This window comes from Centropristis striata, chromosome 2, assembly GCF_030273125.1.
Source record: "Centropristis striata isolate RG_2023a ecotype Rhode Island chromosome 2, C.striata_1.0, whole genome shotgun sequence".
NCBI lineage: Eukaryota > Metazoa > Chordata > Actinopteri > Perciformes > Serranidae > Centropristis > Centropristis striata.
In genome coordinates, this window is record NC_081518.1 from 238,180 (window position 1) to 257,775 (window position 19,596).

The following is a 19,596-nucleotide window of genomic DNA, read 5'->3' on the forward strand; positions in this document are numbered from 1 at the left end:
TAACTGGACATCAAAGTCATCTTCTTTCTTTTTTAAACGTGTGTTTATTACTTTTATTTGTTCTTCAGTCTAACCATATAAACCAGGGGTCTCAAACTCAAAGGACCTGGGGGCCACTGGAGGTCGTATCAAATGACCAATAAAAGACAATTAAAGAAAAAATAAGAATTACAAAATTATTTTAAAAAATAAATATTTTTTAAATATTTTTAAAAAAAGACACAAAATGACCAAAAACAGTAATTAAAGGGACCTTCCACACACAACACAGTAAAGTTCCATTCATATAAAACATTAAACTTTCATATCAAGGTGGGGGCCACAAAATATCGTCACGAGGGCCACAATTGGCCCGCGGGCCGCCAGTTTGAGCCCCCTGGTATAAAGGGAGAGGTGTGGTGTATTCCCACATATAAAATAAAGATTAGCCCTGAGGAACAGGGACTCTGGCTCCAGTCAGACAGATAAAACAGGGTCTACATGGTTAGAACCGTCATTCATCACAGTGATTATCTCTCCAGCTCTCTCTCTGCTAACGAAGGGAAGTCATTCTCTCCATCACTCTGAGTAGATCATGTTGAGGAGGAGATGGGGGGAGGGTCCTTTGGAGCATTTTGATATAATTCAAGTATTATAAAAAGAACAGAGATGAAGAAGAAGCAGAGTAGAACACAGAACATCCAGAGAATGAGTCCTATATTATATATATATATATATAATATATATATATATCAGAGATCAACAGTAATCTCCTGTAGAAACGACAGAAACGCCTCCAGACTCTATCAGAGAGGAATATTTGATGCTAAATGTCAGTTTGTTCCAGTGAAAGAGTTCAACAGTCCTGCAGCTTCACACTCAGAACACGTTTACTGGTTCTGGCTCTGCTGTGGTTTATTGTAACAAACAATTCTCAGTAATATTCTAATAAACACAAAGATCAGAGCTGATCTAAATATTCCAGCAGGGTGTTCTGAAGACAGTTTGACTAAATAAACAGTTTGACTAAATAAACAGTTTGACTAAATAAACAGTTTGACTAAATAAACAGTTTGACTAAATAAACAGTTTGACTAAATAAACTGGTATTCTAACAACTCTGGCACGGTTTGTATTTTAATGAATTGTTTTGGTTATACTTACTTATAAGTTACTTACTTATACTTACTTTGGTTATAGAAATACTTTAATACTTTAATATCCTTTAAATCGATGTAACTTTGGTGATTAATAGATAGAAATGTCTTCTCAGGGAGCTAATAAAAAAAACATTAATCTAATCTAAAGTCTACAGTACAGCGGTCAGGTTTACTATATTAGGGCGGGGGCCATATACACATATAAAACAATCTATACATCTTTAAATGTGATATGGAATCAGACCGTATCCTAATGTCTGTCTTTCTATAATGCCCTTACTAGGGTTTGTCATATTTAGTTATTTTGTAATGTTCCTTATTCTTTTCTCACATAAATATATTTAATATATAAGAATATATATATATATATATATATTAGCAGAAAAAGATGGACCTATTTTATTTCATAGGCTATTTTTATTTAAGACATTTTTTGTTTAAATGTCACTTTATGGAGCTTTGATTTAAAAAGGTTCTACAGTATTTATGTTCACTATAATAAACAGTTTCAATAAAACTACTTGTGACATGTCAGATTGACTTTGACTGAACATTTGCTCTCACTTTGAGATAAAAACATCAGGAAATATATCGTATATAAATATTCAGCCTGAATATATCAGATATGACTTCTGGCTCTAGCATGAATAAAACATTAACTGGTTAATTTTAACTCAATTTCTAACAAACTGAAACATGAATCATTCCCAGATACAGTACAAGGAGCAGAAACCTTCCACATTATGATTAATAACGCTGTGAAACGTCTCTGAATCATATTCAACATGAGTAAAGATCCCAACGTCTGAGTTGAAACGTCTCAGATGAGGAGAGTTAGTGTGAGAGAGCTTTTCTCCATTAGAACAATAATAATCTGTGTTGTTGCTCTGGTTTGTTGTTTCTGCTGTTAGAACTCAGCAGGAAGACGTCCAGGAAGGAACCACCAGAACAGGATCAAAGGTCAAAGGTCAGAATGGGATGAGATAAATACTGGACAAAAACAACTATATTTCATAGTGACGCTGCAGTTTATATATTTATCACTGAAGAGAGGATTCAATGAGAAACAATGATGCAGATATATAATAATAAATAACACTATATTACAGATTGTTGTTGTCTCTTTATTTACTTGATTTACTTAATGATTGTATATTTCTCATCGATTTGTCTCACATTTCATCATCTATATATATTTTATGAAATGTATCCACTTAGTTTTATTGATTCTTATATATATATATATATAATATATATATATATATATATATATATATATATATATATATATATATATATATTTGTGTATATATGTGTGTATACGTGTATATGTGTGTGTGTGTGTGTGTGTGTGTACCTCTACTACACATTATTGCCTCTGACACATTGATATATTGTTGTTGTCTTTTTTTTACTATTTTTCCTTAATTAATTGTTTATCTGTCATTGATTTGTCTCAAATACATTTTATGAAATGTTTCTATTTTGTCTTGTTGATTCTTGTATCTTACTGTTTTTGTGTTTATGTCCAAATTTTTGGAAAAAGTTGAACTTGTGCTTTGCCAATATTGGTTTCATATTCAATCTAATTTAACTGAATAATAATATATTAATATTAGAGAATAATAATATAGTAACATTAGAGAATAATAATATAATAATATTAGAGAGACTGACCGTAGATTTCTCCGCTGTAGATGTGAGACGTGTCTGAGGGCGTCTCGTCTCCTGAGACTTCGATCACCAAGTCAGGAGAGAACAGAGACACGTCTCTCTTCATACGCAGGTTAAAATACCTGAGGAGGAGGAGAGGAGGAGGAGAGGAGAGAAGAGGAGGAGAGGAGGAGAGGAGGAGAGAAGAGGAGGAGGAGAGGAGGAGGAGGAGAGGAGGAGAGGAGGAGAGGAGGAGAGGAGAGGAGAGGAGGAGAGGAGGAGAGGAGGAGGAGGAGGAGAGGAGAGGAGGAGAGGAGGAGGAGAAGAGGAGAGGAGGAGGAGGAGAGGAGGAGGAGGAGAAGAGGAGGAGAGGAGGAGAGGAGGAGAGGAGGAGAGGAGCAGTTAGTATCAGAATAAACCACCAGTCTGAGTCCTGGCAGTGTTTATTGGTCCTGGTGTCTCAGAGTCTCAGAGAACAGAGTTGATCTTTCTAAAGCAGCATTCAGACATTTTACTGAGACAGAGACCCTTAAAGGAACATTATGGGGTTCTACCACAGAACAAGTGGACACATAGAACACATTTATCATGTTTTAAAATAAATTCTACCCCTTAATGTCAAAGATCTGTGATGTGACATAAACGTTACATTGGGCGTTTATTGTATTTATGTTTATGATATTTATTATTTTAAAATAAAACTAGAAACATTTTCTGCTCAGAAACACAAATGTGCCTTTTTCTTTGCATCTCCACAACATTTATCAGAATTGTGACATGAATCGTGCTGTTTAACAACAAAAAATTCAGATTTGTTTTTAAGTAACAAACTAACAACAAATCAGTAATAAATAAAAACAAATAACTATTTGCCTTTTTGTTTGCATCTCCATAACATTTATATCAAAATTGTGACTTTAATTTGTTCAGTAAATCTGGTCAGAACAAGTTAAATGTAATAAAGGACATTAACGGATTAGAGTTGTTGAAATTAGCTGCTTTTTCACATTTCTGTTTCCAGTCAGAAACATTTTCACTTCCTGTGTCAGTCACATGACCACCTCACCAGGTGTTGAGATATATATATATATATATATATATATATATATATATATACGTCTCTGAGTGTTTAATGAGTTAATGTGAAGCAGAAAGATGAATATGAGAGATTGTAGCAGATTTAAAGTGTTTGTTGTTCTTGTGGTTAAAAGCTGCTGAGCTCAGTGACGTAGAGGAGAATTAGATTAGATTTTTTATTTGTCATTGCACAGAAATATTCAATTCAATGCACTCAGGTACTGGACTCATATAAAAATAGCATAATAAATAGTAAATAACAAGATACATTCTTATCATCTCATCTCAATAAATAGTAAATAGAAAAGATACATTCTCATTCTCTCAGCACTTAGTATATTCATTCACTGTACCATCAATTTAATTAAAACAATACTGTAATTATATAAATATATAAAGAACGGTGTCAGCAGGAGAAGCATGTGAACATTCACTCAGAGTCGTTTTCTTCAGTAATCTCTCGTTAACATGAGAACAATGAGAGAGAAAAGCATCACATGAGGAGGATTTATCTCTCACATGTTTCTCCTCCAGGAGACCTGAAGGTTTCACCACTTTGGTTCTTTTAGGGTTCAACTATTGCAACAAGGCAAAAACATTTCAGTGTGAAGAGAAACCTGGTTGATCTCATCACGTTATCTGATCTGAGAACAGGAGGGAGATTATTCTCAAGATAAACTAACAGATTTACTCCTCTCCTATCTTTAACAACGTGTGTTCTGCACTAACTTTAAGGCTGTTTTTAAGCCTCGACGGTGCTGGAAATGCATTTTGGTGTGTCATTTTGTCAATAAAATATGTTTTTCAAAACTTGTGAGTTGCTGCAGTCATGACATAATAAAGAATGAGAAGCTTCAGTATGTGAGATAATCTGCAGTCAGACAGACGGACACATTGATGAGTTAATGAATAGAAACAGAGATTCACTCTATTGCTTCCTATGAATCTATTCCAGTCTGACAATGTTTAAACTGTATTTATATGCTGCCTGCCTACACAATGACAGGTGAAACCATTTAAAATGCTTTTCAGTTTCCTTTAACCCTTTAGAGCAGGGGTCTCAAACTCGCGGCCCGCGGGCCAATTGCGGCCCTCGTGATGATATTTTGTGGCCCCCACCTTGACGTGAAAGTTTAATGTGAGTGTTATGCGTGGAAGGTCCATTTGATTACTTTTTTGGTAATTTTGTGTCTTTTTAAAATAATTTTGTGTCAGTTTTTGGTAATTTTGTGTCTTTTTGTAATAATTGTGTCTTTTTTAGTAATTTTGTGTATTTTTTGGTCATTTTGTGTCTTTTTAAAATAATTTTGTGTCTTTTTTTAAGTAATTTAGGGTTTTTTTTCCTGTCATGTTGTGTATTTTTTGGTCTTTTTTTGTATTTTTGGGTCATTTTGTTTCTTTTTTTAGCAATTGTGTCTTTTTTTTGTCATTTTGATTCTGCCTCCAGCGGCCCCCAGGTAATTTGAGTTTGAGACCCCTGCTTTAGAGTTTGGGTCTATTTTGTTGGTTTTCATTCTGCCTGTATAGATCACAGAAAAATGTTCACCATGACGTGTTGCTATCTTCTTTTTTTTAACCTCACCTATACGACCTGATCATTATTTTTTTCTTTTTGACTTACTGGATCAACATTTTGAACACAAAAAAAGACACAAAAACACACCAAAACACACAAAAACACATATTTGTAAAAACAAAAAACACAGAAATAACACACACAAGACTATTTCTTTTAACCAAAAAAACATTTTAAAAAATGCATAAAAAACACAAAAACCCCACAAAAAAATACAAAAAACACAGAAAAAAAACATTTAAAGAAACCCACAAAAAAACCCAAACACACATTGGTCATGGTGGTTTTCAGTTGATGCATTAAATGTGACATGTAAACTTGTAAAAACCAGAACTAGAGTTGAGCTGCAGCAGGAAACAACGTTTCTACCTCGTGATGAATGAAGAAGTCAGAGAGCTGCGGAGCTTTAGACGGTTAACTCTTTATGACGTCACAACGGTTTTATTCCAGTTAACAAAAATGGTTTTTCAATTCTAGTTTTTGTTATTTTGTTAGTTATGGTTAGTTAGTTATAATAACTTTGGTCCAGACCATCATAAGAGACGATCTCTGGTTCAGGAAACTTAGAGTCAGCAGTTAAACTGAGCTGCAGTCTTTAGACTGAACCAGAGCTGACAGGGTTAATAAAACCAAACAGAAGATATTAGAGAGAGAGAGACAGCTGATATTAGGGAGAGAGAGACAGCTGATATTAGGGAGAGAGAGACAGAAGATATTAGGGAGAGAGAGACAGCTGATATTAGGGAGAGAGAGACAGCTGATATTAGGGAGAGAGAGACAGAAGATATTAGGGAGAGAGAGACAGCTGATATTAGGGAGAGAGAGACAGCTGATATTAGGGAGAGAGAGACAGAAGATATTAGGGAGAGAGAGACAGCTGATAATAGGGAGAGAGAGACAGCTGATATTAGGGAGAGAGAGACAGCTGATATTAGGGAGAGAGAGAGACAGCTGATATTAGGGAGAGAGAGACAGCTGATAATAGAGAGAGAGAGACAGCTGATATTAGGGAGAGAGAGACAGCTGATATTAGGGAGAGAGAGACAGCTGATATTAGGGAGAGAGAGACAGCTGATATTAGGGAGAGAGACAGAAGATATTAGGGAGAGAGAGACAGCTGATATTAGGGAGAGAGAGACAGCTGATATTAGGGAGAGAGAGACAGCTGATATTAGGGAGAGAGAGACAGCTGATATTAGGGAGAGAGAGAGACAGCTGATATTAGGGAGAGAGAGACAGCTGATATTAGGGAGAGAGAGACAGCTGATATTAGGGAGAGAGAGACAGCTGATATTAGGGAGAGAGAGACAGCTGATATTAGGGAGAGAGAGACAGCTGATATTAGGGAGAGAGAGACAGCTGATATTAGGGAGAGAGAGACAGCTGATATTAGGGAGAGAGAGACAGCTGATAATAGAGAGAGAGAGACAGCTGATATTAGGGAGAGAGAGACAGCTGATATTAGGGAGAGAGAGACAGCTGATATTAGGGAGAGAGACAGAAGATATTAGGGAGAGAGAGACAGCTGATATTAGGGAGAGAGAGACAGCTGATATTAGGGAGAGAGAGACAGCTGATATTAGGGAGAGAGAGAGACAGCTGATATTAGGGAGAGAGAGACAGCTGATATTAGGGAGAGAGAGACAGCTGATATTAGGGAGAGAGAGACAGCTGATATTAGGGAGAGAGAGAGACAGCTGATATTAGGGAGAGAGAGACAGCTGATATTAGGGAGAGAGAGACAGCTGATATTAGGGAGAGAGAGACAGCTGATAATAGAGAGAGAGAGACAGCTGATATTAGGGAGAGAGAGACAGCTGATATTAGGGAGAGAGAGACAGCTGATATTAGGGAGAGAGAGACAGCTGATATTAGGGAGAGAGAGACAGCTGATATTAGGGAGAGAGACAGAAGATATTAGGGAGAGAGAGACAGCTGATATTAGGGAGAGAGAGACAGCTGATATTAGGGAGAGAGAGACAGCTGATATTAGGGAGAGAGAGAGACAGCTGATATTAGGGAGAGAGAGACAGCTGATATTAGGGAGAGAGAGACAGCTGATATTAGGGAGAGAGAGACAGCTGATATTAGGGAGAGAGAGAGACAGCTGATATTAGGGAGAGAGAGACAGCTGATATTAGGGAGAGAGAGACAGCTGATATTAGGGAGAGAGAGACAGCTGATATTAGGGAGAGAGAGACAGCTGATAATAGGGAGAGAGAGACAGCTGATATTAGGGAGAGAGAGACAGCTGATATTAGGGAGAGAGAGACAGCTGATATTAGGGAGAGAGAGACAGCTGATATTAGGGAGAGAGAGACAGCTGATATTAGGGAGAGAGACAGAAGATATTAGGGAGAGAGAGACAGAAGATATTAGGGAGAGAGAGACAGCTGATATTAGGGAGAGAGAGACAGCTGATATTAGGGAGAGAGAGACAGCTGATATTAGGGAGAGAGAGACAGCTGATATTAGGGAGAGAGAGACAGCTGATATTAGGGAGAGAGAGACAGCTGATATTAGGGAGAGAGAGACAGCTGATATTAGGGAGAGAGAGACAGCTGATATTAGGGAGAGAGAGACAGCTGATATTAGGGAGAGAGAGACAGCTGATATTAGGGAGAGAGAGACAGCTGATATTAGGGAGAGAGAGACAGCTGATATTAGGGAGAGAGAGACAGAAGATATTAAGGAGAGAGAGACAGCTGATATTAGGGAGAGAGAGACAGCTGATATTAGGGAGAGAGAGACAGAAGATATTAAGGAGAGAGAGAGACAGCTGATATTAGGGAGAGAGAGACAGCTGATATTAGGGAGTGAGAGACAGCTGATATTAGGGAGAGAGACAGCTGATATTAGGGAGAGAGAGACAGAAGATATTAGAGAGAGAGAGACAGGTGATATTAGGGAGAGAGACAGCTGATATTAGGGAGAGAGAGACAGAAGATATTAGAGAGAGAGAGACAGGTGATATTAGGGAGAGAGAGACAGCTGATATTAGGGAGAGAGAGACAGAAGATATTAGAGAGAGAGAGACAGGTGATATTAGGGAGAGAGAGACAGAAGATATTAGAGAGAGAGAGACAGGTGATATTAGGGAGTGAGAGACAGCTGATATTAGGGAGAGAGAGACAGAAGATATTAGAGAGAGAGAGACAGGTGATATTAGGGAGAGAGAGACAGAAGATATTAGAGAGAGAGAGACAGCTGATATTAGGGAGTGAGAGACAGCTGATATTAGGGAGAGAGAGACAGCTGATATTAGGGAGAGAGAGACAGCTGATATTAGGGAGAGAGAGACAGCTGATAATAGGGAGAGAGAGACAGCTGATATTAGGGAGAGAGAGACAGCTGATAATAGGGAGAGAGAGACAGAAGATATTAGAGAGAGAGAGACAGGTGATATTAGGGAGAGAGACAGCTGATATTAGGGAGAGAGAGACAGGTGATATTAGGGAGAGAGAGACAGCTGATATTAGGGAGAGAGAGACAGCTGATATTAGGGAGAGAGAGACAGCTGATATTCGGGAGAGAGAGACAGAAGATATTAGAGAGAGAGAGACAGGTGATATTAGGGAGAGAGAGACAGGTGATATTAGGGAGAGAGAGACAGCTGATATTAGGGAGAGAGAGACAGCTGATATTAGGGAGAGAGAGACAGCTGATATTAGGGAGAGAGAGACAGCTGATATTAGGGAGTGAGAGACAGCTGATATTAGGGAGAGAGAGACAGCTGATATTAGGGAGAGAGAGACAGCTGATATTAGGGAGAGAGAGACAGCTGATAATAGGGAGAGAGAGACAGCTGATATTAGGGAGAGAGAGACAGCTGATAATAGGGAGAGAGAGACAGAAGATATTAGAGAGAGAGAGACAGGTGATATTAGGGAGAGAGACAGCTGATATTAGGGAGAGAGAGACAGGTGATATTAGGGAGAGAGAGACAGCTGATATTAGGGAGAGAGAGACAGCTGATATTAGGGAGAGAGAGACAGCTGATATTAGGGAGAGAGAGACAGAAGATATTAGAGAGAGAGAGACAGGTGATATTAGGGAGAGAGAGACAGGTGATATTAGGGAGAGAGAGACAGCTGATATTAGGGAGAGAGAGACAGCTGATATTAGGGAGAGAGAGACAGCTGATATTAGGGAGAGAGAGACAGCTGATATTAGGGAGAGAGAGACAGCTGATAATAGGGAGAGAGAGACAGCTGATATTAGGGAGAGAGAGACAGCTGATAATAGGGAGAGAGACAGAAGATATTAGGGAGAGACAGCTGATATTAGGGAGAGAGAGACAGCTGATATTAGGGAGAGAGAGACAGCTGATATTAGGGAGAGAGAGACAGCTGATAATAGGGAGAGAGAGACAGCTGATATTAGGGAGAGAGAGACAGCTGATAATAGGGAGAGAGACAGAAGATATTAGGGAGAGACAGCTGATATTAGGGAGAGAGAGACAGCTGATATTAGGGAGAGAGAGACAGCTGATATTAGGGAGAGAGAGACAGGTGATATTAGGGAGTGAGAGACAGCTGATATTAGGGAGAGAGAGACAGGTGATATTAGGGAGAGAGAGACAGAAGATATTAGGGAGAGAGAGACAGCTGATATTAGGGAGAGAGAGACAGCTGATATTAGGGAGAGAGAGACAGCTGATATTAGGGAGAGAGAGACAGCTGATATTAGGGAGAGAGAGACAGCTGATATTAGGGAGAGAGACAGCTGATATTAGGGAGTGAGAGACAGCTGATATTAGGGAGAGAGAGACAGAAGATATTAGAGAGAGAGAGACAGGTGATATTAGGGAGAGAGACAGCTGATATTAGGGAGAGAGAGACAGAAGATATTAGAGAGAGAGAGACAGCTGATATTAGGGAGAGAGAGACAGGTGATATTAGGGAGAGAGAGACAGCTGATATTAGGGAGAGAGAGACAGCTGATATTAGGGAGAGAGACAGCTGATATTAGGGAGAGAGAGACAGAAGATATTAGAGAGAGAGAGACAGGTGATATTAGGGAGAGAGACAGCTGATATTAGGGAGAGAGAGACAGAAGATATTAGAGAGAGAGAGACAGGTGATATTAGGGAGAGAGAGACAGCTGATATTAGGGAGAGAGAGACAGCTGATATTAGGGAGAGAGACAGCTGATATTAGGGAGAGAGAGACAGGTGATATTAGGGAGAGAGAGACAGCTGATATTAGGGAGAGAGAGACAGCTGATATTAGGGAGAGAGAGACAGCTGATATTAGGGAGAGAGAGACAGCTGATATTAGGGAGAGAGAGACAGCTGATATTAGGGAGAGAGAGACAGCTGATATTAGGGAGAGAGAGACAGCTGATATTAGAGAGAGAGACAGCTGATATTAGAGAGAGAGAGACAGCTGATATTAGGGAGAGAGAGACAGCTGATATTAGGGAGAGAGAGACAGGTGATATTAGGGAGTGAGAGACAGCTGATATTAGGGAGAGAGAGACAGAAGATATTAGGGAGAGAGAGACAGCTGATATTAGGGAGAGAGAGACAGCTGATATTAGGAGAGAGAGACAGCTGATATTAGGGAGAGAGAGACAGCTGATAGTGCTGTACAGGTCAGAAACAGTCCGGTATATCCCCGAACACACCACGACTCATCTTCCACCTTTTAGTTCCATTCCTCATGCTGTCTGTTCCTGCTGGAGGAGGATGGTTCATACATGAAGAACGTCTATAAACACTGAGTGTCAGAAGGAACCACACCATCCAGCACATACACACTGAACATGATGTTAGCTGGAAACTATCTGAATATTATTGTTGAATGGAACCTTGTAGCCACTTTAAACTGCTGAAGATATAAAGATAGGAAGGCTGAATAGACTCCAGATGAGATGAGTCAGGGTGGAAATACAGAGGGAACTACTGTTACTGACCAGGTGGAGGCCATCACACAAGGGGGCGGGGTTACACTAAAAGGAGGCGGAGCTACACTAAAAGCGGTCTGATCAGAAACAGAGCAATGCTGCAATACATCCTACGTAAATAATAATATTTAGACACACACACACACACACACACACACACACACACACACACACACACACACACACACACACACACACACACACACACACACACACACACACACACACACACACACAGGTTAAACAAAAAGAGAGAGACGTAGAGACGTAGAGACAGAAACAGAGAGAGGTAAATAAGTGGAACAAAGGTTGTCAGGTTCTCTTTGAAGCATTGTGACAGTCTGACTTCCTGCTTGTTCTTCATCCTGACTCGCCCTAAACACTTCAGCCTCCTCTGACCTCATCAATGACCTCATCAATGGCTCCAACCATCAATACGACCACATCAATGACCTCATCAATGGCTCATTAAAGCTCAGTCGACCATGACAGACAGACGGATCCATCAGGAGTTACAACTGTGATCTGGATCATCAGATGTAGAGAAACATCAGTGAACAAGAAGCTTCTATATTCTACTACTACTACTACTAATAATAATAATAATAATAATAACAATAATAATAATAATACTATATCTCACAGTGAACCTTTAAACTGCAGAGTGAAACTTTCTCTATGTTTGATTGATGTCAACCTATAAATACGTGAACATTAGAGAGAGAGAGTTTTATGAGAGCAGCTCTGGATGGAAGCAGAGAAACCAGACGGAGGACTGAGTCAGCAGACTGTCAGAAACAAATAAAACTAGACGTCTTTTATTCTCTCTGGTCTGTTGGACATTTAATGTTGGTGGTCCAGTTATACGCTGACTGTTCAGGGATGAACCATCTGATCTGTTCATCACTGTATATATTCAACTGCACTTTATTTATACTATTTAAACTGTTTCACTACCTACTGCTATCTGCTGCTAAAAAAAGAACAAAACCCAAACCCTATTGTATTTATTGATGTGGCATTTACAGATTTTATATTTTTTTATGTTTAATATTATTTCATATACATTATCCTTTATTATCCATTTATCATTATCCTTTATTATTCATTTATCCATTATCCTTTATTATCCATTATTATCCATTTATCCTTTATTATCCATTTATCCTTTATCCTTTATTATCCATTTATCCTTTATTATCCATTTATCCTTTATTATCCATTTATCCTTTGTACTTTATTATCCATTTATCCATTATCCTTTATTATCCATTTATCCTTTATTATCCATTTATCCTTTATTATCCATTTATTATCCATTTATCCTTTATTATCCATTTATCCTTTATTATCCATTTATCCATTATCCTTTATTATCCATTTATCCTTTATTATCCATTTATCCTTTATTATCCATCCATCCATTATCCTTTATTATCCATCCATCCATTATCCTTTATTATCCATCCATCCATTATCCTTTATTATCCATTTATCCATTATCCTTTATTATCCATTTATCATTTATTATCCATTTATCCATCATCCTTTATTATCCATTTATCCTTTATTATCCATTTATCATTATCCTTTATTATCAATTTATCCTTTATTATCAATTTATCCTTTATTATCCATTTATCCATTATCCTTTATTATCCATTTATCCTTTATCAATTTATCCTTTATTATCCATTTATCCATTATCCTTTATTATTCATTTATCCATTATCCTTTATTATCCATTTATCCATTATCCTTTATTATCCATTTATCCATTATCTTTTATTATCCATTTATCCATTATCCTTTATTATCCATTTATCCTTTATTATCCATTTATCCATTATCCTTTATTATCCACTTATCCATTATCTTTTATTATCCATTTATCCATTATCCTTTATTATCCATTTATCCTTTATTATCCATTATCCTTTATTATCCATTAATCCTTTATTATCCATTTATCCTTTATCCTTTATTATCCATTTATCCTTTATTATCCATTTATCCATTATCCTTTATTATCAATTTATCCTTTATTATCCATTTATCCATTATCCTTTATTATCCATTTATCAGTTATCCTCTATTATCCATTTATCCTTTATTATCCATCCATCCATTATGCTTTATCATCCATTATCCTTTATTATCCATTTATCCATTATCCTTAATCATCCATTTATCCACAATCCTTTATCATCCATTTATCCATTATCCTTTATTATCCATTTATCCATTATCCTTAATCATCCATTTATCCACAATCCTTTATCATCCATTTATCCATTATCCTTTATTATCCATTTATCCATTATCCTTAATCATCCATTTATCCACAATCCTTTATCATCCATTTATCCATTATCCTTTATTATCCATTTATCCATTATCCTTAATCATCCATTTATCCATTATCCTTAATCATCCATTTATCCACAATCCTTTATCATCCATTTATCCATTATCCTTAATCATCCATTTATCCACAATCCTTTATCATCCATTTATCCATTATCCTTTATTATCCATTTATCCATTATCCTTTATTATCCATTTATCCATTATTATCCTTTATTATCCATTATTATCCATTTATCCATTATTATCCATTTATCTACTACTGGTCTAACTGACACTAGAGAACCATTCACGCTCTCATTCATGCAAAACACACATTAGAGCCACAGGAGTGGAACCGGCAACCCTCTGAGTGTTAACCACCAGACCACTGTGGAGCACTAATGTTTCATAGCCAAACAATCATAACAGCTCTGGGTTCATCCACAACAGTCACAGCTATATAATCATAATAAATAATAATAATAATGATAATATTCCTGTGGCTCTAGTCACAACCACTGCAGCAGCAACAGTCACAGCTATATATATATAATAATAATAATAATAATAATAATAATAATAATAATAAAAACAATAAATAACAAATAAATAAATAACACTCTAACAGCTGGTGTTACTACACAATAATACAGAGTGAATGAAAAATGGATTGCAAGGCGACACAAAATAATTAGAATAAAAGATCCAAGTCTCAGAATAAACATGAGAGGATTAAGATCTGAGGTGAAATGTTTAAAGCAGAAACAGGAAAACAATCATCATGTTGAGGACTAAAACCTGCAGACTGATAAAGAGATAAAGAGATGAAGAGAGAGGAAGAGGAGGAGGAGGAGGAGATGGATCCAGTCAGTGGTGCTGGTCTCAGAGAAGCAGCTGACTGATAAATTATTCAGACGTTTCCCAGATGCTGAACCGACTGATCTGACCGTCTGGAGGCTCAGAGCTGCTGACGGAGCAGGAAGCAGCTATTATACTGGAACATTACATGTGTTGTTGCAGCCTCACAGATTATAAAACGCTGCAAAAACATGAAGCTTACCAAGTATTTTCTTCTTCTATCTATCAATAGTATCTTCATTATATTGTTTTCAGTATAATTGACCTACTGACCATAGCTTCATGTTGAGAGTTTTAGTTTCATGGAGTTTAAATGATATTTCAGAAGCATTTTCTACCACTAAAACGTGCTCGTTTCAATTATTTCTGCTTATTTTAATGTTACTACAGTCGGGCTTTTCAAGCCACAATTGCTCAAAATAAATATATTTGGATTTATTTCAAGCTATCATTGTTTTTCCAGTTTCTAGATATTTTTACTTATTTAAAGAATTCTTACAAAGAAACATTTACTGACTGCACTGGCAGATAATTTGACTTGTTTCCAGCATGTATTTGCTTAATTCTAGTTATTTATTCCTTATTTTTTGTTTTTGCAGTGTAAACACACTATGAATAAATGAACTCTCGCCACTGAAGCAACAAGTTGATCCTGATCTGAATCAGCTGTTTAAATACCACAGAAGTGCAGAATCAGCACAATTAGAGAGCAGATAGATAATATATCACGTCTTCATATCTTCATGTGTGATTCCTCACAAATATGAGTGAAAATTAAACTTCTCAGTCTGTAAAGATATTAAAAAGTCGCTAAACGAGCCCTAAACACTACTGACCAATGTTGTTATAGTTAATGAAAACTAACTAAATAACCAAAACTAGAATTGAAAAAAACATTTTCGTTAACTGAAATAAAAATAAAAATGAGAGTTTTTAAATAAAATGATAACTAACTGAAACTGTATTTTGTGGTTACAAAACTAACTAAAACTAACTAAAATTATAGTGAAAATGTCCTTCGTTTTCGTCTTTGTCAACTTTTTTCATCCGTAAACCTTTTTGGTTGATATGAAATCTATTTCATCTATCTGGTTTTATGACTTAATAAACTTATTGGGGCTGAGATGGATCAGACAAAGGAAATAAAGGAAACATTTATTGTGACCTTATTGAATCTGGACCCAACAAATACCCCATTACACAACAACTACAACTAATAAAAACTAAACTACAACTAATAAAAACTAAACTAAAACTAACAAAAACTAAACTAAAACTAACAAAAACTAATAAAAACTAAACTAAAACTAATAAAAACTAAACTACAACTAATAAAAACTAAACTAAAACTAATAAAAACTAAACTAAAACTAATAAAAACTAAACTACAACTAAGCATTTTCCAAAAAAGTCAAAACTAATTAAAACTAGTTAACTCACTCTAAAAACTTAGTAAAACTAACTGAATTTGAAAACAAAAAATCACAACGAAATTAAAACTAAAACTGATGAAAATCTAAAACTATTATAACTTTGGTTCTGAGCTCTTCTTATCGCAGATCTTTCATGTCTTAATGTTTTACAGAGAGGAAAGATACATTTCACAATCAGGTCTTAGTGGAAATCTGGACACTAGACTCAACTTGTAGTTGCGTCACTTCCTCATGTGTTGCATTATAACTCATGTTGCTCTACTTTACCACCTAAAGAAGCCGACAGAGACACTGAAGCTGCCGTGAACCTGATCCACTGCAGAATACTGTTGTGAGTGGGCAAACACAAGAGCTGTTTCCACTAGTGGACAACACCAGAATGAGGGTCTCACTCACAGAAACACCAATAACTCTAATCTGAATATGAGCCGTCCTAGAGGTCTTTATCAGGACTTCTTTAGTCCCTGTAGTAGAGCAGGGTCTTTATTCTCCCTGAAAACAGCCTGGTTACTGATTGGATAGAACGCTAAGCAGGATGTGACGTAGTACTGGACGCCGCAACAACACGCAACATTTGTAAAAGCAGGTGAAGCAGTGTTGGCAACTTAGCAACTTTGTTGCTAAATTTAGCAACTTTTTAGACCCCCTTAGAGACTATTTTTCAAGAAAGTGACTGGAGACAAATCCAGCAACTCCTTCTTACTCTTCTTAACGAGTTGTGGGGTCGGAGGCTCTTCTTAAGGAGCCGCGGGGTCGGAGGCTCTTCTTAAGGAGCCGCGGGGTCGGAGGCTCTTCTTAACGAGCCGCTGGGTCGGAGGCTCTTCTTAACGAGCCGCGGGGTCGGAGGCTCTTCTTAAGGAGCCGCGGGGTCGGAGGCTCTTCTTAAGGAGCCGCGGGGTCGGAGGCTCTTCTTAACGAGCCGCGGGGTCGGAGGCTCTTCTTAACGAGCCGCGGGGTCGGAGGCTCTTCTTAACGAGCCGCGGGGTCGGAGGCTCTTCTTAACGAGCCGCGGGGTCGGAGGCTCTTCTTAACGAGCCGCGGGGTCGGAGGCTCTTCTTAACGAGACGCGGGGTCGGAGGCTCTTCTTAACGAGCCGCGGGGTCGGAGGCTCTTCTTAACGAGCCGCGGGGCCCGAGGCTCGTTGGGCCCGTTGGTCCAAGACAATCCAGACTCTTTGTGTTTGTTGTTCCCCGTTGGTGGAACCACTACCAGTTCTACCAGAGCAGGGTTCCTCTCTACCTTTAGAACCTCCTGAAGACCTTCAGAGGTTCTTCATAGAGAAAGAGAATCAGCCATTCAACTCTGGTAGAAACCAGCGTTTAGAGAAGTGCTGCAGACTTCTGATCGGCAGGACCAATTACCTAAAAAACTCACATTCACCAAACAGACGTTCCTGCATTTAAATCCAATGTTCAATACTCTTCAGAATTAAACGTTAATTGCTCTTAAAAAGGATGCATTTGAGTTATTATGCTCTAATATCAGCATAAACAAACAACAACATCAACAATACTATCGTTTATCGTCATAGTTTCTGGGAAAATATATCGTCCTAATAAATGTGTTCTGGTGACAGGTCCTTTTAAAACATCTGGCCTATTGAGCCCAATCCTGTCTGGTATTTCTGGCATTGCTCCAGATTTAAACTGACCTGAAGCTCAACTTTCTGGCTGTTGCCTCTTTACTCGCCAACGAGCTGTTTCAGTGAACAGGAAGGAAGCAGCTCCTCCTTCCTGTTCACATCAACATCCTGCATCAATCTAGAGAAGAGCAGATACACGATTCAGGGACCGGAGAACTAATTCTACTAAATATTGCGCCCCCTTTTTTTATTTTTTTATTATTATTTTCTATTATTATTAATTTATTTATTTTCTTTCATGTTTTTCTTTCGCCCATTTATTTCATCCTTTTGGTTAATGTTTTTTATTTTTTTTTATTTTATTTTTTATATATCTTTTTTATTTTTTATTTTTTACTCTGTCCATTTATAATGTGTTGTCCGTGGCTGTGTATGCGTGTCTGTGTTGGGATGTTTGGGCGGTTGTTTGTGTTGTGTCGTGGGTGGATGTTGTACAAAAATCAAATATTGTCTTCCTGTTCAGTGATTGTCTTCTTCATGCTCTGACATCAGAGACATCATCATCATCATCAGTTCTAGTTCTGGGTGGTGCAGCACTGAAACTCTTCCTCTGCCATCGTTTGTTTGCAGTAAACAGTGTGAACCTGTAAATCTGTCCCTCTGTATCACACTACAAACATCTCCAGCCTCAGAATAAACTGGTTCCTGTCAGACAGAACTAACAGCCTGATGATCTGAGATGTTGTGGTTGTGTTTCTCACCAACGACAGGAAAGAGCAGAGAAAGACAGGAAGAGGAGCTGACAGGCCTGATAACACACACACACACACACACACACACACACACACAGAGACACAGTCACACACACACACAGTCACACACACACACACACACACACACAGTCACACACACACACACACAGTCACACACACACAGTCACACACACACACAGTCACACACACACACACACACACACACACACACACACTCACACATACACAGTCACACACACACAGTCACACACACACACACACACACACACACACAGTCACACACACACCCACACCCACACACACACACAGTCACACACACAGTCACACACACAGTCACACACACAGTCACACACACACACACACAGCTGAGCGAAATTATTGTTTCACTTCAACATGACAACAAAGGAGAAAAACATGAAGGAGAAATCAGATAGAAGTGAAACTGAACCAGTACATTATAATATTATTAAAGCTATTTTACAGAAATGTACTCTATTATTTACTAGGGTTTTCTTGTTTTCTCTATATTAAGTACAAAAAGTTAATTACTTTTATTACAAATATTAAAAGTTGAAATCCTAATATTAATAAAATGGGAAATTATAGATTTTTTACAGCATTATTCTATTGCTTAATGGTCTTGAGTGTTAAATAACAGTGAATGTTGTGTAGAAATACATATCACATTGCTAAATGTAAAATTAAGGCAACTTTGTTTTTTTTTTTACAGTACATTTAAATTTAATGTAAAGAAGATGTAAAAAAGAAAATGTACATACAACTTTAGTTTTCTAATTCTAAAGATTTATTTTTAATACAGATATTTCATGTATATTATCTGTATTTTAAAGAAATTACCTGTAAAATAACTTACAGTTGTTTACAGTTATGTGATGGTGTTTGGCAACTTTTATTACCAGACTGTTTACTATTTTTCTATGTTATTTATTCTTCAGTGTATGTTACACACTAAACTAAAATATAGTTTACTTTACTGAGGTGTCAGACTCAAATTACCTGGGGCTGCTGGAGGCAGCATCACAATGACCAAAAAAATACACAAAATTACTAAAAAAAGACACAAAATGACAAAAAAGACACAAAATTACAACAAAAAAAGACACAAAACTACAAAAAAAAAGACACAAAATGACTGAAAAAAACCACTACATTACCCTAAAAAGACATAAAAAAATGACAAAAAAAGACACAAAATGACCCAAAAGACACAAAAATTTAAAAAGAGACA

General features: G+C 37.3%; 1 protein-coding gene across 1 annotated transcript in view; it reads right to left on the reverse strand.

Moving 5' to 3' along the window:
* The window catches only part of adam10a (ADAM metallopeptidase domain 10a), a 58,248-nt gene that overhangs the window by 22,569 nt on the left and 16,083 nt on the right, over window positions 1-19,596 (reverse strand). Inside the window, exon 3 of the mRNA XM_059352889.1 lies at window positions 2,805-2,935. Coding sequence (XP_059208872.1) covers window positions 2,805-2,935 — 131 coding nt within the window. The remainder of the gene's footprint in view (window positions 1-2,804; window positions 2,936-19,596) is intronic.